This window comes from Rattus rattus, chromosome 3 (genome assembly GCF_011064425.1).
Source record: "Rattus rattus isolate New Zealand chromosome 3, Rrattus_CSIRO_v1, whole genome shotgun sequence".
Taxonomy (NCBI): Eukaryota; Metazoa; Chordata; class Mammalia; order Rodentia; family Muridae; genus Rattus; species Rattus rattus.
In genome coordinates this window covers 74098656-74126470 of record NC_046156.1, presented here as the reverse complement: position 1 = coordinate 74126470, position 27815 = coordinate 74098656, and the positions used below count along the sequence as shown (strand labels likewise).

At 44.1% G+C, this 27815-nt stretch overlaps 1 protein-coding gene across 3 annotated transcripts in view; it reads right to left on the bottom strand.

The window, feature by feature from the left end:
• Positions 1-13845, bottom strand: part of Rapgef2 (Rap guanine nucleotide exchange factor 2) — a 214608-nt gene extending 200763 nt beyond the window's left edge. For 2 of the 3 annotated variants that reach the window (XM_032898223.1, XM_032898222.1), the window contains exon 1: positions 13083-13845. In XM_032898223.1, the coding sequence (XP_032754114.1) occupies positions 13083-13151 (69 nt within the window). In that variant the 5' untranslated portion in view covers positions 13152-13845. The remainder of the gene's footprint in view (positions 1-13082) is intronic. The other variant, XM_032898221.1, reaches the window with a different exon arrangement.
• Between the last annotated feature and the right edge of the window lie 13970 nt (positions 13846-27815).

The following is a 27815-nucleotide window of genomic DNA, read 5'->3' as shown; positions in this document are numbered from 1 at the left end:
CTCCGCTGCCTCAACCGGTCTCTTAGAATCTTACTCAATGACTCGTAGTAAGTACAAAAACGCCCAAGTACCTCTCCTTTCCTAACATAACTGGTCATCAAAATCTCAAAACAAAAGAAAAACATGCAATCATTAATTTTGAGGCACAGCCTGAGCCACTGCTGGTCCCTCTTTCTTCCAAATCTGTGTTTCTATTAAAAATCGGTGTAGACCTGTCCCCACGTGTATGCAGCTTTAGGTTGGACCTATGTGCTCCATATGTTAGCAGTACTGAGAGAGCCTTGCTGCCCTCCACTTGCACATTCGTCCCTTGGCTGCTGGCCTGTTTTCCACAGGCACCTGACTTTGGCTGCCCACCCTAGCAAGTCTAGAAAGACACACCGAAAGTCCTCAGTCGATCATGATTAAGACTTGTCTTGCCTATATCAGCCAGAACACAAAGATCCGGAAAACTTTGTAACTTAGGGCAGTTAGCATAATACTTTTTATGAGTGAATGCAAAGTAAGAGGGAAATAATATTTTCAGCAAGGCAATGATCATCGTGCTAAGAACTCCTCACTTTGAACAGGTCACATCTATATACTCGACTTAAATGAGTCATAAGCTTTTACTGTGATTATTGGCAACTGGAGGACTAAAACTAATGCATTTCTCTTTGAAGGCGTTACGGAAGAAATCAAAGCTAATGGATGTACAGAATTTGATTTCCTATTACCGAATATATCACTTAAACCAGCTAACAAGTAAACTTTATTTCTAAGGTACAAAGTTTGTTTTCAGTGAAATTAGAAAAAAAAAAAGTTAATTTGCCTTCAGATAAGTAAGGCATGGAAACAAGGGGCATGCACCAAAACCACAAACTTAGAATCAGAGGCCAAGACAAAGAAAGTGTTTGTTTCTTACAGTGAGGCGCCAGCGTCAGCCGCCCTGACTGTAGCCAGCCCACCCCTCACCCCATCAATTACATGGAGGAGTTTTCCACTTTGGGGGCAGGGGTACAAACAGTGATCAGGAGTAGTCCCCCAGATTTGCATTTTATCCTAGAACACCAAGAGGCAGGAAGAGGCCAGCCTGGCTTCTGGACCACTCAGCTAAGTCTAAGGTGAGAGCAGCCTCAGCTGGGAAAGAGAGCTAACTGCCCCAAGATGGCTGCACCCACACCCAGCTGCGGGGTCTGTCATAGCAGCTCATCCCCATCGAAGAGATTAATTTTCCAACACTCGCTGGTTTTGTCCCACAGACGTGGATAAACTCACTTAACCTACCGTTGGTATTTACTTCCTCTCCTGTGGAGTCTAAGCTAGATTCGGTATCTCAAATGTGGGTTTAGCGATGAATTTCTTTTTTCCTGGAAAAGTAAAGTCTGTAAGAGTGATATGGAAAGAGAGCCGGGGCCAACCTCTGCCCTCCACAGGTACCTGCACCTACAGAAGCACACACGCATATGTAGACGCACACTGTGGACCCACGGTTTTTACTCCCAAGGCAGCCGCCTCGCTGCAGTTCAATCATGCTAACATGCAGATACGGATACATAGATATAGAGAGATTATGTATGTATACATACATAATTTGTAAAAATGTGAGTCCTAACGAAATGTATCCTAGGCAATTTTTACTTATTTTTTTATAAAGTTTAGTGAGAAGACAACTTACAGTAATACTCAACTATTCACTTGACTGTTTTCCCCTCTTAATGTTTTTTTTTTTGAGAGAGAGTCTCTCACCCAACCTGGAGCTTGCCACATGTTCTTTTTTTTTTTTTTTTTTTTTTTTTTTTTTTTTTTTTTTTTTTTTTTTTTTTTTTTTTTTTTTTTTTTTCAGAGCTGGGGACCGAACCCAGGGCCTTGCGTTTGCTAGGCAAGCGCTCTACCACTGAGCTAAATACCCAACCCCTTGCCACATGTTCTAAACTAGCGCCCAGTGAGTCATAACAGTCCTGCCTCTGCCTATCCAGCTCTGGGATTACAGCCACGCCCATCTTTAGACATGGGTGAGGGACCTGAACCCAGGTCCTTACTTGCCTTGACTCACTTTACTACTGAGGAACTTTTAAATTGTAGACTGGCTTACATGTAATATGAATGGGCAGGAGGGGATCTGTAACATACTCATATGCCCCAAAGAAGTCTTGGGCTTGTGTTATTTTAAAAATTATTAAAATGTGAGTCTTAATAACATGCATGCTAGGCCATTTTATCTATTTTTCACACTGTACTACTGAGCTCCAATTTTGCCTAAGAGATGCTTAGCACTGAGTCTTAAGGATGGAGCCCAGCCCAATAAGCCCTAGGGGGGTAAAGCTAATCACTGAGCTTGAAGTTACTCTGCTAAGGACAAGAAGAGTTAGGGAAGAGCAGAGGCCATTTATCCTCCTTACATATTCTGTTTTCAAAAACTGCGCTGTGCTGGGCTTCGGATATACCAGAAACATGGCTCTTGCTTAAACAAATAAACAATTTGTGACGTCTAAGGCCTCGATCTTTACCTTTCTTAGCCATCAGCTTCTGACACCATTTCAACTAATCCCACTACAAACAGCCAGAACAGTTTATCTACATATATTCTGGTGTTATCAGGAAACCGTTATGGCAAGAAACACACAGGGGGGGGGGTGGAGGAGGGGGAAAATAAGCCAGGCTTGTTACTCGTTATTGTTAGCACAGGCCTGTCAATCCCAGCTTCTTCAGAACCTGAGGCAGGCAGAGAGCAAGTTCAAGGACTACCTGGGCTAGCGGCTGAGTCGACATGAGCAACGTAATGAGACTGTTCAAAATAAAAGGTTAAAAAAGGGGGGACGATATAGCTAAGTAGTAATTTTGCTGACCATGTGTGAAACCTCAGGTTCAACCACAGCAAAAGGCAAAGGAAGATACAAAGAGAGACTGAAACCAAAGGACTTACTTTAGAAATACCATAAGCCAGTATTTTCTCTTCTCTTGTGTATGTTCATGTGTGGTGCATGTACATGTTCACGTGAGTATGTGCTCGTGTGTATGGAGCCAAAGGTTGACTTCAGGCATATCCCTTGTTCATTCTCCACCTTGTTTTGAGTCATAGACAGCTCAACTAGAATCACTGGCCAGTGAGTTTCAGGGATCTGCCCAGCTCTGCCTGCCCAGCCCTGGGGTTACAAATACATGTCACCAAGCCTGGCTTTTTCTTTTAATGTGGGTGCTGGACATCCTAACACACACACACACACACACACACACACACACACACACACGTTACTGACTGAGCCATCTCTCCAGCCCTAAGTCTGTATTTTATATGTTTAAAACAATTCATGACATGTTTAGAACCCAATTATCCCAGAATCATAGTTACATGCCACGTTTTATAGGTAAATATTTACATGTATTGCTTACCCCACTAGTGTGTGTATAAAAGCCCGACTTTAGTTCTGAAAATAAGCATACACCTCAGAGAATCAAGTGGTTGAATACATCCGCAGGATTCTGTTACTGAGTTACATTAATGCAGCCCTTTAATCCAATAAGACTCTTAAAGCGCTCTCCAGAGAGTCACCGCATAAATGTCCTACAATCATCTATTTCTTATGCAAAGTAAATTGGACAAATACTATCTGCTCACGGTATCCATTAATCTTAATCTCCTTCTTCCCTGCCCTTCTGTATTATGGAGGCTTTAAAAAAAACTCAAATATCCAACCTCCTTTACAGCCAAAAGTATCAGGTGACAAATGTCTAGCCAAAAGAACATATACAAGACCTTGTGGAAATAAGGACAGGGCTGGGGTTATGGCTCCGTGGTAAAGCATTTTGTCTAGCAGGGAAGCCATGGGGGGCGGGGAGGTAATTCATGAAAATATGGAAGATGGCAAAACCTTTGCCAAGAGGATTCTCAATCTTCCCTTTCCCTGGTTGGTGTCAGCAATGGTTTGAATATGCTAGGCCCAGGAAGAGGCATTATTAGGAGATGTGGCCTGGCTGGGGGAAGTATGTCCTGGGGGGATGCTCTTTGAGACCCTCCTAGTTGCCAGGAATACAGTCTTCTCCTGGCTGCCCTTGGATCAAGATGTAGGACTCTCAACTCCTTCTACACCACTATGTCTGCCTGCACTGCCATGCTTCCTGCTCTGATGATAATGGACTAAACCTGTAAAACTGTAAGCCAGCCCCAACTAAATGTTGTCCTTTATAAGAGTTGCCTTGGTCATGGTGTATCTTCACATCAATAAAACCCTAACAAAGACAGTAATACACCCTTGAACCTGTGCTTTGAGAACTTAATCATCATCTGATCCTTAGAAACACCTTAAGCTAATGTGGCACTGGGGACCTTTAGATTTCTTATTAAACCACTAACCACTATACATTCAGTGTTGGGTAACTTGTAAACTAATAAAATCCTAATGCAATCAATGCTCTACTCACTTATGCTATAAACCACTCAGAAGAACAAAGTATAAGAAAATAATAATAAAAGGTTATCTATGAAAAGGGGGCTGGAGAAATGGTTCAGTTGTTAGAAGCACTGGATGTTGTTCTAGAAGATCCAGGTTCAACTCCCAGCATCCACATGGCAGCTTACGACTATCTGTCACTCCAGTTCCAGGGGATCCATGACACCAGGCACTCATGTGGTGCACACACACATGCACACAGGCAAAAATACCCATACTAGTAAAATAAATACATCTCTATTTAAAAGATATGGTTAGTGTAATAAGTGCCAGATGCTGAAAAACACTAGTAAACACAAAGATGACTTGCACACTCCACTCCAGAGACCACCTTACTACACACTAACATATCTGGTCTTCACAATACAGTCTGTGACATCTTATTTCTCGATGCTGTAAACTTCTCCTCCATCTTTAATGAAGGGCTAGAAGGAAAACTAACTGCTCTTGCGAAGTACCCTAACTCTGTTCCCAGAACCCATGTCAAGCACTCACACTGCCTGTAATTCCAGCTTCAGGACAGACAACACTCTCTTCTTACTCCAGTATAACAGGCCACACACATACAGTGTATACATAATTTTAAAACAGTAACAAGTAACCCTCTAAAAGTATTTGACAAAAACACACCTAGCAGGGTGAGTGAAAACAATTTATTCTGAAATCATCATCTTTCCAACTTGTATACATATGAAAGTAAAACACTGTTTGTTAAAGGAAAATAAAGGATACCAAGCTTACACTAACTTAACAGGCTTGGTTGGTCAAACAAGCAGGTAGCAAGACAACGTCAGGGCCACACTGTTCTAGGAGACTTTTTTAGTCCCTGAAGTCCCACAACCTGAGCACCACCAAGGCAAAGTAACTGGCTCTAGCCATAAAGCAAGGCATTGACAAGTCCAGTATCAAACTGCCCTTTTACAGGAAGAAACACACTAAGTAAGACGATTCCATGAACTAAAATAAAGATACAAATTTGTAATCACAAGGGAAAGCAACTGTGCCAGTTCACAGTTAAGAGCAAGACTTTTAAAGTGAAATGGCTTGACTATGATGCCTGCCAGTTTTCTTAACTGGCTATAGATTTAAACCACACCAGAGAAAATGGAATCAAGACAGGAATTCCCACCCATCCCAACTTAAGTCTCCAAGGAAGATTGGGCTTGAAGGTTCACATTTAGGAAGAAGGAGTTTTTTGGTTCTCAAAGAACACTGCCTAAGTCTAAAAGAAGTTTGTGGTATCCCAAGCCCAAGGAATAAGCATTCATAAGATGTCTGTCTCCAAAGCTAGACCTTCAGTTTCTTTCAGCTCCACAAAACGTGTGGGCAATTAGACACTGGTAAGTGGAAACAAAGTAAAAGCTGTCAATCCTCCTGTACCTTAACTCTCATGGTACTGCACTTCAACTTTTTCAACTTTTTGGCTTTTAGTACTCATTTCTACTTTCGTGAAAATACATAAATATGATCGAGTAGCTTCTGAATATAGTATCTAGAAAATGAAATTAAGCCTGTGACTGAAGTATTTTTAACATGCACTTCCTAATACATTTAAATGTAGTTAAAAGAAGAGATAGCTGAGCACAGCAGTGCATGCTGGGAATCCCAGAGCTCAGGACAATCTTGGAGGCAGGATGAGCAGTCTGAGGCCCGCCTGACCTATGGACAAAGTTTGAGGCCAACATGGACACGTCTCAAAAGAACAACGAATAAAATAAATAAATAAGAGGGAGAAGCCCTGTGTTCAACCAATTCCCAATACCACTAACAGGGCTAACTACTATTTAGCAATATAGTCTAGTAATTCCTGCACTGTGGAAGGTGAGCTAGTAAAGATCTTCCTTTTTAAAGATTTACTTTTTCTATTCGTATGAGTACACTGCGGCTGCCTTCAGACACACCAGAAGCGGGCATCAGATCCCATTACAGATGGTTGTGAGCTGCCATGTGATTGCAGGGAATTGAACTCAGGACCTCTGGAAGAGCAGCCGGTGCTCTTAAGTCTAAGCCATCTCTCCAGCCCTGGTTTTCATTTTTTTTATAAGATTTAACTCACTCCAAAACATGTCTGAAATTTTCTTTTTTAGTTGTTCTCACAAGTGTAATTAGTAAAACTATCAAACAAAAACTTATTTTAAAATACATATGTGTGTATATGTATACACGAAACATTTTTGGTATATAATACACACACATACATAAGCTTAAGCCCAGCATGGTAGCTCATACCCTATACTCAGGTAACTAAAAAACCACCTGTAACTCCAGTTCCAAGCAATCAAACATCTTCTTCTGGCTTCCACGAGAATCAGGCATGCACATGGTGCAATTGCATACATGCAGCCCAAACACATTTTCGAAATAATAATAACAAAATAAACCTAAGCAACAACAATGAACTTACTAAGTCAGGCCTGGCGGCGCTGGCCTATGGATCCTAGCTATCCAGAAGCTAAGGCAGGAAGACAATAAAATCTCACACAGTGAGTTCAAGGCCAGCCTAGATTAAACTCAATTACATCCTGTTTCAATACAAAGTTTAAAAAAAAAAAACACACACAGAGGTGGAAACAGAGCTCAGTGGCAGTGTGTTTGCACTACTGTACAAGGTACCAAATAAGAAGCATCAATTCCCAGCGCCACAGAAATAGAAAAATAAAAATTGAGATGAAAGATACTGACTTCCTCATTAAGGAGGCCAAATCATCCCTAATCAGGGTAAAGAGTATTTGAAAGTAATAATTTGGTAGCTATGCTATGGGTCACAAAAGGGTTCCAAAAGTTATATATTCTTTAACTTTCAGTTTTGAAAAGTTTAGTCTAAAAAGCCTTTATAGGAGTTAGAAAGGTGGCAAATATGAGGGCCTGAACTCAAATCAACAGAAACTATGTAAGGCCTGGTAAGGTCACATGAGTCTTTAATCCCAGGGCTTCTATAGTGAGATGAGAGGAGACATGAGAGTTATAGCATTTTGCCATAACTGCTCTATTTTATTACTGGTTATCACTGTGAATCTCTTCCTGGGTCTAATTTAGAAATTAAGATTTAGTATAGGTGTGAAGGCAATAGGGGGAAATGCACAAAGTTTTAGAACTATCTGAAGTTCTGATCATCCTCTCAGGTCTTGTGATAGACCAGGAAGGCCTACAGTTTTAGCACTATCTGAAGTTCTGACCATCCTCTCAGGTCTTGTGATAGACCAGGAAGGCCTACAGTTTTAGCACTATCTGAAGTTCTGACCATCCTCTCAGGTCTTGTGATAGACCAGGAAGGCCTACAGTATGCCCCGAAGACTTGATGTGCTGCAAGTGACTTCTTAAATGAAAGACCATAATGACTAAGGCGAGTTTTACTATTTACATTACTACCAAAAATAGAAAAAAGCAATCTATAGATATCCCACATGCTCCCACTGCTCATCTCAGACATGACCGTTCGTCCATGTGTCATGAACATTATAGGATTCCCTCTTTGTATCTCAATTTAAATCCATCTGGCCAATCCAGTTATCACTGGTACTTTAGGAACTCAGGGCCAAATCGTTTACTGACAATGGTAGAAATGTGAAGTCTGTTCCAGAAAGTCCCATACTGCACAATTTCACCTACGCAATGTTTTGAAACAACAAAATTATAGGGAAAAAAAAGCAGATTAGTAGTCACCAGAGGAAGGGGTGTGCAAATGGTTATTAAAAACATGAAGAAATCCCAGGATGGCAGCACATGCCTATAATATTAGCACTTCAAGCTCCTCAGCTACACAGTGATTTTGAGATCAGCCTGGGCAAAATAAATAAATAATCAATCAAACGAGTATCGATTCCTGCCCCCTTTGTCATGCAGGGATTGTCTGCAATGTCAGTGAACCAATGCCACATCGTAGCGATGACATTACCCTGAAGCTTTATCAGATGTCACTTACAAAAGGGTACACAGCACTTAAACAACTGTCTCGGGCAAAAGGGTTAATATAAAAAATGAAGGCAGACATAGTGGCACACCCATATAACCCTGTAATGCCAGCACGTGGTGGAAACGGGCGGGTGCACCAAGGGTTACAGGCCACCTTAGTTACACAGTGAAACGCTGCTCAAAAAACCATGATTTAACAGGCAAGACCAACCTGCAGCCAACAGGCCACATGCATCCAAGGACAGGCATGAATGCAGCCCAACACATTTGTAGATGACATTACACCTCAATGTCAACACACTGGACATCTCAAGTGGGCCCTCCACAAACCCAGCATGCCAACCCTGCACTAAACATAACTCTCCAAAGATGGAGGGAGAAAACAAAACTGCCTGACTCCAGCAAGTAGCACACCTCGTACAGCTCACCGAGTGGTTCCTTAACATGTAAGATGGGGGAAATCGTCAAAAGTAACACGGCAGTCGGCTTCCTTTCACACACACAGGCATGCTTTGACTCATTATGCCTCTAACCTCCAGCTCTAACAAAGCCACCAAGGGTGATACATGTGCTACAAATCACTCCTAAGCCTAATGTGCCAACGTTAGCTAAGGGAACCGTGGCACTGAGGCGTGCTACAGCTAAGGCTTGGATGTTTAATGGTTCCTCAAGGCCTGTTGAATGAAGGCTTGTCCCAGAAAGGCACTACTGGGAAGTGGGCGATGCTGCAGGAGGTGGGGACCAATGGAAGGTCTCCAAGGCCACCAACCCTGGAAAAGAGCTCTTAGGACCCCAGCCCCTTCCTTTCCCTTTGTTCCTGTGTGATTATGGGGAAGTCCACCAGAGTCCTGAAAGCAGCAGGCCTACCTAATTGTGAACTTGTACTTGTACTTCTACAACTGAGCCAAAACAAACCTGTTCTTATTATAAAGTTACCTCATGAATTTGTTTCAATGACACAAAGATGGTTAGCAAAAAGTGTAACAATTGTTTTCAAACACTTGCTACAATCATTACACTGTGTCACAGCAGTCTGTAGGTTTCCACATAACACACTCCGTTTTGCCAATAATCTTCAGAAACCCATCTCCCCCAGCAGTGCTGTTTAGAAATCACATTGCCATTATGAATCAAGAAATGCTATTAAGCATGCATCAAGAAATACTATTATGTTTGACAAGTTATATCATCTATATGATAAGTTATGATAAATCGGATGCTGATTCAAAAGGATTGTTTTGGTTTTGGTTTTGGTTTTCTTACAATTACAAAAGTGATACATTCAGCAGAAACCCTGCTTGAGATGGGTTTGAAATTTTGGCCTTTCCTGGAGTAGCAGCATGTGTTATGCTAGTCTTCCAACTGGGAGCTCCCAGGCCCCAGGCATCGTGAAGGTAAACTCAGAACCACAGCAGTACCAGGTTGTCAGGCTGGGTATATTCAATCCATTTTCAGTTTGCCAAGATGATCTACTTTGTTTTGTTTTGGCTGTCATTAAGACTCACAATGAATTCCACTGAGTGACTTTGCAAAAAAGCTATGTCCTGTACTCTTGGGAACTCTGACAGCTGCATTCCTGAGCATTAGCAATTCAGCCAAAAAGGTTAGCAAAACAAAACAAAACAAAAGTTTAATACTGAAAAAGTAAGACTACTAACTAAGAGGAGATGAGAAGATATGAGAGATATTGTACACATATCATTTGAAAGTAGATATTTAAACACACTACAGAAGCAATCTCTATGGGCCTGAATTCAACAGGTTAATAAAATAATTTAACAAAAAATTTATTGTATGAAGCCTTGGGGTATAATGCTGTCTGCAATTTATTTACATTTTTTACTTCATTAAATTGCCTTGGTGACCACAATTCTCATTTAAGTGATTAAATACATAAACCCAAGTCATTGAATAAAGCAGTTACTTAGCAGTCCTGTTTTTCAACAGAGGTGCATTGAGAAGTATCAATAGAATGTTTATTGCTCCTTCTTTTCCAGGGAGTATATTACTTTAGAATACAGTGCGCCATTGAGAAGGAAGAGGACAAGTTTCCAGACACACAATACAGGGTAAGCACTGGATTAAAGACTTTTCCTCTTCTAGGAATACCAGGTGAAATACTGGAAGCCTCTTGGCTAAAATCTCAGGTGATAATTTCTCCTTGTGTTTCTCCTTATTGCCCACCTTCCCTCTGGCACGCCCAGAGTAGCTTGCCACTTTCCAGATACATATAAAAAAGTTCTTAAGTGCGAAGATCCTAAGATCCTCCAGCCCCAGATGCAATAGTTACCAACTGTTTAACTACCTAGGGTTATCAAAATTACTTTCAAGCAACAGACTAACCTAAATACAGAACTTGTCTTCAAAGAGTCTGGTAAAAGAGTAAAGCTGGATAGGGAAGGGAGGAGGAACTGGACCCAACAAGAATAAATAAGTAAATAAATGTTTTCATTCATTCTTTTCAGGAACCTTGTGGTTTCTGCCTGTCACAAAAACTCCTTTATCAAAGTCAGTCTTCAGAAATAGGATACTGCACAGCAAAGCTTTCCTAATTCTTGTTCTTCCAACGATGTTGTTTTAATCATACTACAAAACCACTCAGGCATCTATGAGAATATACTGCATACGGAAAAGCTTCCACAGGTGCAAACACACAGCCTGTTTTCTACTTGAGGAGAGTTCCAACTTCTGGATACATTATTTCTGACAACTTAGGTAAGGATGGAAAAGCACTCACGGTTCGAATTAGAACGGTAAACAGAGCTGGGGGTTTGCACTAACAAAAATCTCATGAACATCAAAGTTAACAGGGCTGACACTTGAGAATGTTCACCGTGTTTGGCAGGTTTCTCTGTTTGCTTCTCCTAAGGTCAGGTGGGGTAAAGACAGCTCCCAGATTCTCAATGGAGCTTTTAGCTAGTAGGGTAAGTAGTAGCCGCCCACTTTCTCACTGGGCTGAGTCCTCTGTTGGGTTTGTTTCTATATTCCACACCACTGGTGGAGGAACAGGAAAGTCTAACAATGGTCCATTTACTTGGCCAATCCACAGGCTGTCCAAGTGGAAGGTTTGTCTCTTCCAGACTTATTTGGTAACCCACCATCCCCACCCCCACACTCCACCACCACCACCACCACCCCCCCCCACACACACACACCTACCTGATTGTAGGTTTTACTGTTATTCTAACTAATCAACCTAGCATACCATTCCACCCTCCCCATTTCTACTACAGGCCTCTGACATCACCCTCTGACCATCCTCTGTAGACTCTAATGTCCTCTACCCGTGTAATTTCACTTGGCACTTCAAACTCAGTTCTTGAAAAGAACTGAGAGGTCTCATGAAAGTTGTTCTGCCTTCACAATAAATTGTCAGTGTCTTTTCGAGGGAAGAAAATGGGCAGAAGTGACAGTTTTAACAAATACGGATGATGAAGACACATGAAGGACAGCTGCAGCACCACCAGAGAAAGGACCAGATCAGAGGGCATGCCCAGTGCCTGACAAAACTGCCCTTTAGAATAGGTACTTCTGGAGACATGAAACGAACGCTCTTGTGCAATTACAGCCCATCTTCCACACGACTGGCAAATGTAATCTATACTCATATCCCACATGTGACAGCTCCATCAAGCAAAAGGAAAACCATCAAGAACAGTACCAGGTGCCATTCTTGGGTCTTGTCCAAAAGCAGCCAATGGAAGATTCTATTTTACTCTATTCTCTTGCACATTAAATAATTATCATCAGAGATGGGCAGCGTTTGGATTTGGACAGATGGTATCCAACACCAGACAAGCAAAGCAACTTTTTTCAAGTATTAGCTCCTCCCTGAATTTGCTGGCCCCAAGGATCTGTAGATCTTCAGTGCCTGCAGAGTTGGCAAGCAGGATCGCCTGTAGTCACCATCCCAACATTTAGGAATATACGTCATTAGCCAGTAAGCAAAGGAAATCAAACCACATTTTTATAACACTCCTCCCTCGCTAATCCAACCTAAGAAAAAAACAAATCCAACCCACCAGCTATGCCTCCGTTTAAAAATAAAAAGAACCCTGAGTATAAACAATTGTATAAAGATTAAACACTTATCTAATTTTGACCATATTGTGCAAACCAAAAGAATCTGCCCTGCGAGGAAGAGGGGGTCGAATACGCCTGTTCTGCAGTTATATCTACAATTGGAATGAAAAGCGATAGCCTAGCTGTCAACTTCATCCTTTCGATGGAAAACAACATTCCTCTTTCAAGAATGTAGAGTAGTAAATAAAGACAGGCACCTCTGTGTTTCACTTTATAAGGCCCACCTCCATCCGTCAGTCCATCGCACAACCCTTCAAGTTCTTTCTTACAGCTCATTAAACACCCCTAAACTCTAAAGATAAGGTACATGCAAGGGAGTAACTGAGACTGCAGTCAGTGTGACAACAGTAACCTGGCGGAGGGGAGCTGAGTCCTGACCTCAGAACCCCTGGGAGTGTGGCTGGAGAAAGACATGCCCTATAGACAACTAGTCCCGCAAACGCGCGGGCAAGGTCAGTTACAGGGAGCGCAACGAAAAGGACAGCAAAGGAGAGGGCAGCAATCGCAGAACAGTCTGAAAAGAATGCCCTTGGAAGTTGGGGCAGGGAAGGTCCTGGATGAGGGAAATGGGATGCTTCCCCAGCAGAGGAGTGCCAGGGCACTGGAAGGGCGCAGTCTGCAGACACCAACCCCACGGCGGGTGGCGGCGCGTCTCACCTGGGGGGTCCTCTCGGCGGGGTTCTTCATCACCGCTTGGCGGAAGCTATTATCCACGTAGGACGCCATCTCCCCCTGCGGGGCGCACCGGGACCACTCCACACACTCGCCGGCCTCCCGGCCCAGCGCCACTGCCCGAGGCAAACCAGCCCAGGCGCGGGGCCGGGGCGCAGACAGCACGAAGGGTCCGTGCAGCCCCGAGCTGCCCTCCTTCTCGCGGCTTGTTGTCCGTAGACTCGGACTCAGCGACTGCCCGGCAGCGCTCCGGAACGGTCGCGGATCGCGCTGGCCCCGGCGGGCCGAGTTATTTTTAGGGAGGTGCAAGCGACGGCGGGCGGAGCCTCTCCGGCGGGGCCCTGGCTCTACCCGCTCCGGCCGCGCTCGCTCTGACGCGTCCCGGGTCCTCGCGCGCCGGTCGAGAGGGAGGGCCGTGCGCTGAGCCTGATGAGCCCGGTTCAGGTCTGGGCGCCACCAAGCCCGCTGGCCTCGGCCGCCGATGCCGCGCCGCGCCTCCGTCTACTGTCGGCCGCGCCTCCCGACTGCTGCTGCATCCCCGCGGGCCGCGCAGCTCCGGCCGCCCGCCTCCATCGGCGCCCGAGCGCGGCTGCTCCCCGCGCGGCCCCCGCGCTCTAGGCAACTTTGTGCGTCGTCCGTGCGGCGGGCGGGCGGGCGCGGCGGGCCAGACGCGGGTCCCCCGGCGGGCGCGAGGCCGAGAGCGGAGCGCGCAGCCCCGCCAAGCGTCTGCTGAACGGCGACCGCCTCTTCTTCCCCGCCTCTTCCTTCTCCAGCGCCTCCGCGGCCGCTGGAGCCGCTCTTCAGGGAGGAAGCGGCCTCCGGGGCTTGTTGCTTTGTGCTGCAACCATGGTGAGGAGTGAGTGACGGGCCGGGGGCCAGTCGGAGGCCGCCGCATCATCGGGGGCGGAGCGCCCCGTGGCGCCGGCCCGCCCCATCGCTGGCCTGGCGGGGCCGCGCCCTCGCTGCAAGCCGCGTTCTGCCGTGGCCAGGTGCGGTGGGAACCGAAACAGCCCGGTCTGTTGCGACCGGGGATCCCGAAGCTGAGCGGCCGCACCCCGTCTCTCCGGCCTGGACTCCGCATCCCAGGCCTTGCGGCACCTCGGCCCTTCTCCCGCCCCTCCTTGGGCTGGAAGCTGACCCCACCCGGGAGAGGTCCCTGCGACGACTCCGCCGCAGTGGCAGGTCTTTTGAAACCTAGGACTGACTGGGATTTTGCTTCGGTAGTAACATTAACTTTCCTTGGATTCTGTTTATTTGTAATGACTGCAAGGACAGCGTTGCCCTCCTGCCTTCCGCGCTCACTGTCACCTAAACCCTTAAATGACCCCTGCGTTAGGCAGGTAGGAACGCGGCTTTCCAACCCCAGACCTGGTATCACATCGGGCAAGAAAACACCAAGTCAGCCCGTTGTAATCGAGAGGCCAAGACTGGCAAGTTCTCTGACATAATCAGGAACCTATAATCCTAGGTCGGACTTTGCCTTCTACTGGGCAGAGCACCTTCTCGGGATCGCGAGTTTCCAATCCAGACTTGCCCGGTACAAAGCCCATATTAGTGTGTTAAGATGTCCCTGCTCTTGAGAGTTCATCCCTCCCTGACCAGGCTTGAGGTGTGCAGCGTCAGCTTCCAAGAAGATTGCAGTGTTTGAAGTCTGTGTGGAGACTAAAGACAATTGTTATTCAAACTTAAAAAAAAAAATTTCAAGCATGCTTTTCAACACCCAGTTTATTGTAACCAATTGGGACAGGCTGTCAACTAGTGAGGGAAGATGTCCTTAAGTTACCAGCATACACCAATATACAACAGTAAACGGATTGTATAGCTTCTAAAAAGAAAGGACCTGCAGGACCCAAATTTAGAGAACTGAGTCTAAGTTACAAAGTATATCTAATAGATCCTTCTGTCTTGCTTTTGCAGCAACTGCTTCCTGCTTTATCCTAAGTCCTAGAGCACCAACCTGAATTCTCCAGGATAAACCTCCACTTCAAAAGCAAAATAACAGAAAAAGAGAATTTTAAACCCAATGATGTGCAAAAAAAAAAACATACCTGACATTTTCCATTTGTAGTCTAGACGACATTTCAGACTGTGCTTGTACAAATCTGGTTCCACTTCTCTTGCCCCAAACATACCCCATTCGAAGCCTTGACCATCCCAATTAATAACATACCGTTATCACCATCCAGGTTCCTGGGGTTCACCCTAGTATCTTCTTAATTTCTTTTGACTCTGTGCAACCAAGTTCGGTACAAACTTATAGCTCAACTTTCAAAGTACTAATAGACGTGTATTCCAATCTCTACCACCGTTCCTACAGTGATTCTGGTCCAAAGCACTACTAACCTCTGATCGCATTTTGCTATAGTTATATCCCTGGTACCTTTCTTTCTTTCTTGTTTGTTTGTGTTCTCCTCTGGGTAGCCCATTTTCATCACAGCATCCAGAGTAATTGTGCTCCTTCCATTTGATGCGCTGCTTATCTTCCATGACACGCATCCCGTAAACCTAGAACCCTGTGGGCCTCACTGACCCTTGAACCTAGTCCTCTGCCCTGACCTCTTCTGACCTACCAAGATATCTACTATGTTCCCTACTCATTTCCTCAGGCACATGAGCTTCCGTGCAGTTTCTAAAGAAATAAAGCAATTTTTGGTCTCCTGGCCTTCCATCTGCTGTTCCTTCTACCGCTGTGTTCTCTCTACCTTTCCCCTTCCACCCACACCACCAAAGAAAAAACATATGTAACAGATGGAATGGTGTTTCCCGCCTCCTTCATTCTTCTCTCATCTTTATTCAAATAGCATTTCCCCGTGATTGCATAGCCTACCTTCCTGGCTTTATTTAACACCTAACCTGCATATTATATTTTACTTAATTTATATTCTTTAACTCCACAGTAATGTCAGCTGCAAAAGTCATTTTTATTTTGTTGCCTGCTATATCAACCAATATTATTGGATGAGTACTCGAGCTTCTCAAATACCTTATATTCGTATGTGGTAATACATATCATATTATATATAATATATAATATATTGTATAATATGTATTATACACCTGTATGGTGGGAAGGGGAAGCTGCAAGAGGACACAAGCCCACTGAGCCTATTTTCTGTCCTACAGAAAGAATGCATTTACATATGCTGAAGAGTTGCAAGTATCAAATACAACATATGCAAAGTATCTTGCACAGTGCTTGAGCCACAGTATGAACTCAACAGACAGTTGTTATTTTTAAGGTCACATTCATCATCCCCACCCTTTGAGGTTTGCGGACAGTTATTATCATCCTGTTTACAGATGGGGAAACTGGCAGTAAAATGAGCTGTGTGATTTGCCCTAGTTCCAGGCCTGCCTTTAGCTTTGGGGTGATCTGGAGCAAGCGAACAACATGAGACTCCTATAACCTATCGTAAATACCAAAAGCTACCATGAACCAGACAGTCCTGGTACATGGAGTATTGACTGCAGCCTGTACGCACATTGTACTCTTCAAGCTGTCTCTGCCCCTGCTCATCCCACACAAAGGCTCACATATTTGAGATCAGATAAGCTTGTGTAAAGCGAACAGGGACACACATGGTCTCTCCTCAGGTCACTTTGTAGTCCTGGTTGGTAAGGCAGGAAGAGCTGGGGATGTTCAGATGTTGTGAAATTTCTTACCCATAGGAAAGGATGCTATTGGCAGAGGGATCGGCAAAGCATGGACATTGGGCAGAAGCATCCTCAGTTAGAAAACTGTGAATTCCAGATTTTTGATTGAAAATATTGTTTATTCCAGATTCAAACTTCTCTCCTCTCCTCCCATCCCCTCCCTTCCTCTCTCTTCCTCTGCTCTCCTTGCCTCTCTTCTCCTGTGGTATCCTCCTCATACTACTCATTTCCTCCTCCTTCTCCTCCTCTTCCTCCTCCTCCTCCTCCTCTTCCTCCTTCTCCTCTTCTTCCTCCTTCTCCTCCTCCTCCCCTCCTCTTCCTCCTCCTCCTTCCCCCTCTCTCCCCACCCTTTCCTCCCCTCCCCTCTCAGTTCCACTGTGATACTGAACTATACCAATGACCTTAGGTAAGGCCTAATAGTATGTATGCTTTCTGCACCAACCAAATGACTAACTCGGGTTCAACTTCAAAGCTATCATTGGACATCAATTAAAGCTAATGTCCTCACTATTTATAATCCACTTATCTACATATGTCAACAAAGCTATCACCACTCAGAATCCAGGACACCTAATACTTGCCATGTATTGCTGTTTTAACATTTGAGCATCACTACTGGACTGGGTGTGACTTGGAAGACAGAATCAGGCACCGGTCCAACAACGTGCCGGCTAGTACTCCTGCAGCAAACTGTCAACAACCCTTAGTCAATGCAAGTCATCTGTGATGCTGCCTCAGAAGTGCAAGTGCAAGGGTGAGGGGGCTTTCTGTCCTTTGTTCATCTAAAAAATTTGGTCCAGAGACACAGCTCAAGATCTGGCCTTAAGGCAATTTCTACTCACAGCTTTAAAACCCCTTGTCTAAGATATCCCTAAGCATATTGGATAGATTAGGAATTCTGAGTCATTTTTGTTTAAAAGAAAAAGAAAGGAAGAAAACAATTCCTATGAGTCTGGCTGCAAGAGAATATTTAGGAAAGATAGTCGTTTTATTAGAAAACCTACTGAGAACCTAGCATTCAAGTCAATGATAAATATTTATTGCCTATTTACTGCAAGCTGGGTGTCGGCTCACTACTTCAAATGGGTAGACAGAGGAGTAGGCGCCTGTGTCATATGCCAGGCACTACCTTAAATAACTTGCTTTCACGGAGGAGGGTGAGGGTGATGGAGGCTTCAGGAAGATGCTCTGTTCCATTGAGACAAAGCTGCCTCTGCTACCCACCTTTCCCAGCCAAAGGCCAGGTTTCCTTCTAGCCAAGAGCGTGAAATCACTCCAACTCTCTCAAAAAACCATGCACTTTTCCAGTTTCTTTTACCCTCAAAGTCAAGTGAGGAGGAGTCTCAGGAGAGCTGAAACTAATTCAGAACCCGGAATCATTCTTAGTGTGCTCCACCAGCAGACACTGAATTCACCTGCAAACAGCATGCCAGAGGGTCTCCATTTGGAGTGTAGTGAGGAAGGACAGGGAAGTTAAGGCCTGGTCTCAGGCCAGGGGACTTTAAAGAGACTGGACACAGTATATCAAAGCAGAAGTCATAATCAGAATTTTAGATTTGATTTTACAAGTGTCACCAATTCAGAGTGAGGATGCTGTCACATGGATCAAAATGACACATAGATACTGTGTCCTCCCTGGCTTGTCAATATTTTATCTCGGTTCTACCTGCACATAAAATTAATTAAAAATATAAATCAAACCATATACAACGTAGCAAAATTGCTCTGCTCAGTCACAACATTGAATCCCTCACACTTGAAATATTGGAGCACCAAGAAGGAAGGCTCTCTTGAATTTCTCTGTTGCAGGAGAGCTAACATTTCTGGAGGGAAAAACATAGTTACACTTTTGACCACCCCCAGTGTTTAACAACTATTTTTATAAATTGCTCATGGTGGTTCAAAATCAGTCTGCTGGGCCTGGTACACCTCTTAGTTGTTAAGTGTTTGTCTGATATGCATGAAGTTGGGCCTTCGATCAATCCCCAGGACCTGGAAAACAGACTGGACACCACAGCACATGACTGTAATCTCAGCACATGAGAGTTGGAAACAGGAAGATCAGAAGTCCAAGGTGATCTTTGACTACATAATGAGTTTGAGAACAGCCTTGACTACACAATACCCGGCCTCAAAAATGGAAAGAGAGGGAGGGAGAGGGAAAGGGAGGGAGGGAGGGAAGGAGGGAGGGAGAGGAGAGGAAGAGTAAGAAACAGTCTGCCAAGCATGTAAGATGGCTCAGTAGGGAAAACCACAGACAAACTGGGTTCCCATCCTGGCATCTACAGTGGAAGGAGAGAACTGACTTCCTAGATTTAACCTCTGATCTTCTCCTACTCTCCATATTGTATTGACACCTGTGTACACACATGGCATCACATGCACGCGCACGCGCGCGCACACACACACACACACACACACACACACGCAAAGTTTAACAAAATCACTTTGCCAATAAAGGGGTTTGTAAATGACTTTAGATAGCATACACAAACAGAAGTATTTTTAAGGCTGAGAGTAAAGTCGGAACAATGTTTAAACCTAACAATATGAACGCCACAGAATAATAAACCAAAACAATCAATGAGTACATTGAAATTTTATTACTGTCTGTCGTCTGTCTGCCGTCTGTCTGTCATTACCATTGTGTAGGTAGGGTTAGAAGACAGCTCACAGGAGTTTGTTCTCTCCTTTTACAACATGGGAGCTAGTGTGACTTTACCTCAGGCTCAGCTGCCGGTGGGCACCCTTATCCACTAAGCCATCTTGACAGCCGGATAAGTATTTTTTTAAGTCTCTATAGAGAATATGAATTACAAATTAGTAATTAAAAGAGAAAAAATTGTAGCAGGCAAAGTTAGGAATAATAAGTTGATAACTGAGCCTTGCATAAGCATGTCCAGGCTTCCAAGCTATGTGGAGGTCACTACCTACAACTGAAACTGTGCCAATGGGTGTGCAGGGCAAGGCTCTGTACAAGTTCCAAAGAAGATGATCAGCTGCAATTCTGGTCTCCAGGTGGTGTTCAAGGGTAAACGCAAAGCACTGTGGTACAGCTGTCCACCAGAAGTGGTTCAAAATCAAAGTCACTTGAACAGCAACAACAACCACCACCACCACAAAACTGGTATTCCTGGCCAGCTGTGATTTTTCAAGTAATCATTTTAAAGTCGTACTTATTTAATATTTGTTACATCCGGGACTACTGAGAGGCACCATGTGTACATAAACAAAGACAAAGTGCCTATGCGTTGAGCTTACAAATCTAAGTTAGGCAAAGGAAGTGAAGGGCAGACCAGGGCATGGGAAATAGCGCTGAGGGCCTGCTTAGAACGTGAGGCTATTTTGTTTGTATTGCTGGTTTAGTCTTAACTCACAGAGGGTCCATTACGTGCCAACACAAAAACTTAAAAGAAGTTTTAAAGAAGGAAAAAAGAACTCCACTCTTTGAAAATTGAAGGAGAAAACCTTAAAATGTGACTAAACAAAAGGAGGAAAACAGGAGCGAGTGACAGGAAGAGAAAAGCTAAATGATGGGCTGATGTCCTGGCCCTCTTTCTACTCATTTCTGTTGCTATGACAAAAAACTCAGGTGACAGCAGACGCTGGTGAGGATGTGGAGAAAGAGGAACACTCCCCCATTGTTGGTGGGATTGCAAGCTGGTACAACCATTCTGGAAATCAGTCTGGAGGATCCTCAGAAAATTGGACATTGCACTACCTGAGGACCCAGCTATACCTCTCCTGGTCATACACCCAAATGATGCTCCAACATATAACAAAGACACACGCTCCACTATGTTCATAGCAGCCTTATTAATAATAGCCAGAAGCTGGAAAGAACCCAGATGCCCTTCAACAGAGGAGTGGATACAGAAAATGTGGCACATCTATACAATGGAGTACTACTCAGCTATCAAAAACAATGACTTCATGAAATTCATAGACAAATGTATGGAACTGGAAAATATGATCCTGAGTGAGATAACCCAGTCACAAAAGAACACACATGACATGTATTCACTGATAAGTGGATATTGGCCAAAAAGAGGTTCAGAATTCCCACAATACAAGTCAGAGACCATATGAAACTCAAGAAGAAAGAAGATCACACCAAAGTGTGGATGATACAGTACTACTTAGTAGGGGGAAGAGAATAATCCCTGGGAAGTACAGAGAGAGAGAAGAATTTGGAAGGGAGAGAGGAGAGGGAGGAAAAAAAGGGGCCAGTTCAGATATGGGAGGAGATGGGGGAAAAGTACAGAGGGTCAGGAATTCGAAAGTAGGTGTGCAGCAGTGGAGGGTTGGAGGCAGGGACTTGGGGTAGCCATTAGAAAGTCCCAGATGCCAGGGACCCTAAATGCTCCTAGGCCCCAACTGGGAGGACTTTAACCAAAATACGCAACAAAGGGGAGATAGAACCTGTAGAGACCATATCCAATGGATAAACATGACCCCCAGTTGAAGAATGGGGCAACCCACCTACCTCAAAAATATTAATCCAGAATTCTTCCTGTCAAAAGAAAATGCAGGGGCAATGAGTAGAGCGGAGATTGAAGGAAAGGCCATCCAGAGACTGTTCCACCTAGGGATCCATCCCACCTGCAGACACCAAACCCAGACATTATTGCTGATGCCAAGAAGTGCTTACTGATAGGAGCCCAGTATAGCTGTCCCCTGAGAGGCTTTGTCAGAGTCAGACCATATAGATGTGGATGTACACAGCCAAACATTGAACCAAGCATAGGGACTCCAATGGGGAAGTTAGGGCAAGGACTGTAGGAGCTGAAGGGTTTGCAACCTCATAGGAAGAACAACAATTTCAACCAACCAGACCCCCACAAAGCTCCTAGGGACTAAACCACCAACCAAAGAATACATAGGGGTACCCATGAATCCAGCTGGATATGTAACAGAGGATTGCTTTATCTGGCATCACTGGGAAGGAGCCTCTTGGACCTGTGGAGGCTTGATGACCCAGGATAGGGGACAGCTAGGCCGCTGAGGCAGCAGTGGGTGGGCTGGTGGGGGAGCACCCTCATAGAGGTAGGGGGGAGGTAATAGTGGGGTTGTGGAGGGAAAACTGAGAAGGGGGAAAACATTTGAAAAGTAAATAAATAAAATAACCAATAAAAAATAGCTTACAAAAACATCTTTTAGGTGAGAAAGGGTGAGAATTTCAAGTTATAATCTGTCACTGCAAGGAGTAAAGGTAGGAACTTGGACATCTAGTCGCATCACACCTAGGAGCCGGTGAGAAATAAATGCATCCATACTCGGTGCTCAGCTAGTTTTGTCTACCCTTTATTCGGTCCAGGGCCCAAAACCCAGGAATAGTACTACATGCTTTCAAGCTAATTTCACAACGACTAAGGCAATCAAGACAATCCCACACAGACCAGCAAACAGGTCAGTCCCATGCACATACAACCTCTTTGAAACTCATTTCCCAAACAGTTCTACATTGTGTCCAGTTGTCAAGTAAAAGTGCCCATCAGAGCAGGAAACAAGACAGTAACTGTGTAAAGACAACACCCTAGACAGAGCTCAGAAGGAAACTGTTGCCCAGGTCCTTCAGAGGCTGACAGGATGGGTCCTGGCGCTCTTTGGGATTTTTCATATACTGGCATGATAATTATTGCATAAAATAAATATGATTCGTGCCTGTAAGATGTTTAAAGCAGAGTTCGGTTTCACCTGATGCTTATCTCACCTAGAAGGAATGAGCCTGTGTCATCAACCCGTCTATAAGAATCCAGAGGTAATTAAACCAAATTACAGACCAATAAAAACTCCTAGCACTCCACACCCAACCTAGCCTCATGCCCACAATGGTTCTATTGACACAAAAGCAATAGTGTTGAAGTGATTGTGGTAACAGTTTTACCTTACTGCTCCTGGAAGGCAAGTCAGTATTACCAATGGTGCTAACTCATCTTTCCAAAAGCATAGTTGAACCCAAGATGATAAACTGGAGTTCTCTTGGACTGGAACATGAGATTGGTTTGCGTGAGGAAGCTCATTATTGTCTCTGAGATCCTAAGCAAAGCACTAAACTCTCTGGGTCTTAGTTTCCACCTTTGTAACATGTGATTGACGGTAACTTTGTTGCTAGCCTACTATGTGATGACTGGAACCAGGGCTAACAACAGTAAATGTTCTTTTTCATCTCTCCCTTCTCCCCAGACAGGAGTTGCATTAGTCATGGAGAATCAAACCAGCCCAGAAAGTTTCTAGGAAAGATTTTTAGGCTAAAAATATTATCAGCCTATCTAATTAGCTTTACAGAGCACTGAATTTAGTGAATCAGTGCAAGCTGGCATGTGTGTATTGTCATGACTCAGTCTCCAGTGTAAATCATTTTCTGTCTAGATCAGTAGTAGTTCCAAGCTTGGGTGATTCGGATCTCACAACGCTGAGAGTGCTATCAGAGCAGGACAGGGCAGGCCATCTTGAGAAAGTCTCAAATGTTCCACAGGCCAGATGAGGAGCTATCATACGTGAGATCTGAAGACATCTCTGCCTTTGTTGACAGCGCTATTAAGCTTGTCTGAGTTCATAGAAAAGGCCAAAATACTGACTGAGAAATAAATGACAGTAAACTCTTTAAAATAGGACTCACAATAGGATTTCATGAGTTTCTTTCACACTGCATTCATCACAATAGTTTGATGGGGGTTAGGGGGTGAGGTGAACAAAACAGAAAGTCCACAAAAGTATGTTCAGCTTTCCTTTTGGCCGGAGCTGCTGTCTTCCAAAGTTGGTCAAAATGACAAAGCATAAAGGGAAAGAGGCAAGACAGCAGATGCATGGTCTCTAGGCCTTTTAGAAACCATACCTTTGACCACGTACATGCAGACTTACTTATATATGATAGTGTAAAACCATGAGAATGAGTTCTGTTACATAAAAAAAAAAAAAAAAAAAAGAATCCTCAGTATCATGACAAAAGTGTAAAACAAGCAAATCCAGGACAACGTTCTTCCCTGACAAGTAATGTCTAAACCGTAAGAATTGAGGTGACTTCTGAAACAGGTGAAGGAAAACAGTATGAGAAAAAGAAGTCACACATAAAAAGAGCCTGCCTGGGTTTAACCTAAAACCCAGCCTTATCTTTCCCAGAAGTACACTGTAAGAAGCAGGGACAGGAGGCTGAGCTGCTGGAGCCTACTCTCTGTGAATTCAAGGTTTAATAAATGTTCTCAAAGAAGTATAAGGCCTAGACTGGGAGTGGGAAAAGGTAGTTAGCTGATTTTTGACAATGGTGCCATCGGATAAGGACAATATTTTCAAATAAATATCGCTATAATGAATTTGACATCTAGGCAAGGGGTGGCACAGCCCGGTGAATGGCTGGTGGTACAGGTGTTTAATCCCAGCACTCCTGAGACAGAGGCAGGCAGGACTCTGTGAGCCCAGCCTGTTCTACACAGGGAGTTCTGGGCCAGCCAGGGCTTCACAGGAAGACCCTGCTTAAGAAAAAGAGAGAGGGAGGGAGGGAGGGCAGAGGAGGGGAAGTAGGAAGGGAGGAAGGGAGGAAGGGAGGCAGAGACAGTGACAGAGAGACAGACAGAGTGACAGAGAGGCAGAGAGAGTGACAGAGTGATAGAGAGGGAGACAGAGAGAGAGACAGAGAGAGTGACAGGGTGATAGACTGACAGAGAGACAGACAGAGACACAGAAAGACAGAGAATTTATCACCCCAATGTAAAATGTATATGTTCAAATTTAAATATCGCATTTTTCTTCTAAGTCTTCTTTCTAAATATTCCCACTCCAGAAGCGCCACGGCCACCCACTCCTTTACTCAACACACACTGCATGCCGTCTCTGACTCATTTTCTCACTTGAAGTTCTTTAATTCACACGTGGCCAGGCCTCCTCCAGCTCCGCCTCTCCTACCCTTGACCTAGTTCAACCCTTTTTCCTGGAGTTCCATTTCCTGTTTTCACTCTACCCAAAGCAACTCCTGGGAAGTATGACCAAGAGCATGGGAGGAAATCCTGTCTGGCCACCATTTGTAAAACTGGTGTGTTTTCAAGATCAGTTAAAACATCGAGTTGGATTTTATGTTTACCATGAAAGGATGTGGTTACATTATTTATCTTGTCCAAAGGAGACCCAAATTAGAGAGCGCAAGTAAAAGCGAAGAAGTTTTTCCACCAGCTGCTCCTGGCCCAAAAGCAGATGCCACCCCTGACTGGCCTTGCCTCTGCTCTTGTTAGTATCTCCTTTGACAAGTACAGTCTTGCTTGACTCTCTCTTTGTACAGAGTCCTCTTTCTAAAAAGCAATTAGGATCACTTAGGCCGAAAGTCCTTCAGTAGCTTCCCAACACTGACTCCATTAAAAATCCAGCCCCTTTCCATAATATTCAAGAGACCCCTATCTGGGTTTCCTTAATATGCTGGGTCCCCTCTTTCGGTTTCTCTCCCAGCGCTTCCCACCCACATAATTTTCTACTCCAATTATTCCGTATAATTGGGCCTCTGAGGATCTGCCAAGTTTTCTAATTCCTTAATGTCCTGCTGATGCACTTCCTGCCTATGGTTTTCTCCTTGGTTCAAGACTCTCCTAATCAAAAGAGTCTCCTAAGAGGATTTTTTTTTATTTGTTTGGTTGGTTTTGTCATTAGTTTCGATATTGTCAGCTTATCACAAAAGGGAGGCATGAAAATTATTTACAAGATGAAGCATTAGAACTTCAGTGGACTGGGATGCTCCATGAGACGTCATAGAGTGATTTCAGTCACATGCTTTCCTAGAAAGTTTCTCTAAAGGACTAATCCTTGTTACCTAGAATTTAATGTCTCTGCGTTGGGGGATGGGGGGAAACTTTGTATCCAACTTTCACACTCAGTGGTTGAATCTTTCCACCCTTTCCTTTAGCGCCCAATCCCACAGTTAACAGTTGCTTGCAACACTTTTCCTTGAGATTTTCCTAGAAGCTTAATGCCACCTCTGGTTACAATTTTAGCTGCATTCTTCTCGACTGATACTCTGTCAACTAACAAAAGCAAACAGCTCAGATCCTTTTCTCTTACCCCTGCTGCAATGAAAGACCTCTTACCTAGATCTTTCCCTACATAGCAGCTGCTTGTCTAGAGGCAAATCACATACCATCTGGGAGCCTTGGGGGCCACGTGATAGGTAACAGCGATGGGTTGGGCCAAGGTCTTCTATGGAACCCAGGGCTGGCCTTGAATTCTTGATTTGCTTCTCAAATATTGGGATCACAAGCATGACCACCATGCTAGACAATAATTATTTTTAATATTTTTAAGATATTGCAAAGGAAAGAACAAAGCAAAAATAGAAAAACAAGAAGAAGTCATAGGATGTAGAAGAAGAAAAGACATACCAATGGGTACATTAAAAGGAAATCAGAAGTTGCTGGACTCCGCCTTCGGTACAGTCTCATTGAGAATTAAGTGTGGAGTGGAGTACTTTAACTCTTTCAGTGTTCAAGATTTCTGAGCCAGCATTTAACGCTGGCTGGCTGTAGGAAGAATCTACAGAAAGACAACTAATCAAGATTCGGGCCAGGGGCAATCTGTAAAAGTAGATGGGGCTATTTGCTGTTGACTGTAATTGGAATCGTGTTTTCTTTTCTGAGGACCATAATGGGAAAGGGCTAGCAGCCAAAACAATATGTAAGGTTAAATGTATGCTTTAAAAAAAGGGTCTGGGGGTTGGGGATTTAGCTCAGTGGTAGAGCGCTTGCCTAGGAAGCGCAAGGCCCTGGGTTCGGTCCCCAGCTCCGAAAAAAAGAAGAAAAAAAAATAAATAAAAAAAGGGTCTGTCCTTCTACAAAACAATGGCTGGGGGTTGGGATTTAGCTCAGTGGTAGAGTGCTTGCCTTACAAGCACAAGGCCCTGGGTTCGGTACCCAGCTCCGGAAAAAAAAAAAACAATGGCTGGTGGATTGTGTCTAACCATCCACTGTGACTGCAAGCCATGTCACCTAGTGTCAAGCTATGTTCTGGTTCTATAATGCAGGAGTTTAAGACAGAATTCTTGTGCTCACTTTGCCTCACATAATTAAAACTAAATGATTGCACTATATGCAACCCACTGGCTTTTATAATTATAACTCTCCTCTAAATATGCTGTATATCCTTATTTCAAAAAAATAACTCATTTTCACTTGTGGTCTTAAAATATGAAGATAGCAAATAAATTCACAAAACATAGCTTTTGTGTCTTAGCTATATTTCTGTCTCTGTGACGAAAGATCATAACCAGAAACAAGTTGGGGAGGAAAGTGGTTATTTGGATTATGCTTCCACATTACAGTCTATTACTGGAGGAAGTTAGGACAGGAACTCAAACAGGGCAGGAACCTGGAGGCGGGAGCTGATGTAGAGGCCATGAAGGAATGCTGCTTACTGGCTTGCTCACCATGGCTTGCTCAGACTGCTTGAAACTAGGACCACCAGCTTATGGATGGCACCAGGCACAATAGGCTAGGCCCTCCTACATCCATTACGGATTAATAAAATGCTCTACAGGCTTGGCTTGCCTACAGTCCATCTCAAGGAAGTTGTTTCTTTCTTTAAAAAAAAAAAAAAGATTTATTCATTTTTTTATATATAAGTACACTGTAGCTGTCTTCAGATACACCAGAAGAGGGCATCGGATTTCTTTACAGATGGTTGTGAGCCACCATGTGGTTGCTGGGAATTAAACTCAGGACCTCTGGAAGAGCAGTCGGTGCTCTTAACCACTGAGTCATCTCTCCAGCCCAAGGAAGTTGTTTCTTAACTGAGTGTCTTAGTTAGGGTTTTCCTGCTGTGAAAAGACACCATGATCAAGGCAACTCTTATAAGGACAGCATTTAACTGGGGCTGGCTCACAGGTTCAGAGATTCAGTCCGTTATCATCAAGGTGGGGAGCATGGCAGTGTCCAGGCATGGAGCAGAAGGAGCTGAGAGTTCTACATCCTGTTCCAAAGGCAAACAGGAGAAGACGAGCTTCCAGGCAGCTAGCATGAGGGACTTAAAGTCCACACCCACAATGACATACTTCCTCTAGCAAGGCTACACTTAATAGTGCCACTCCCTGGG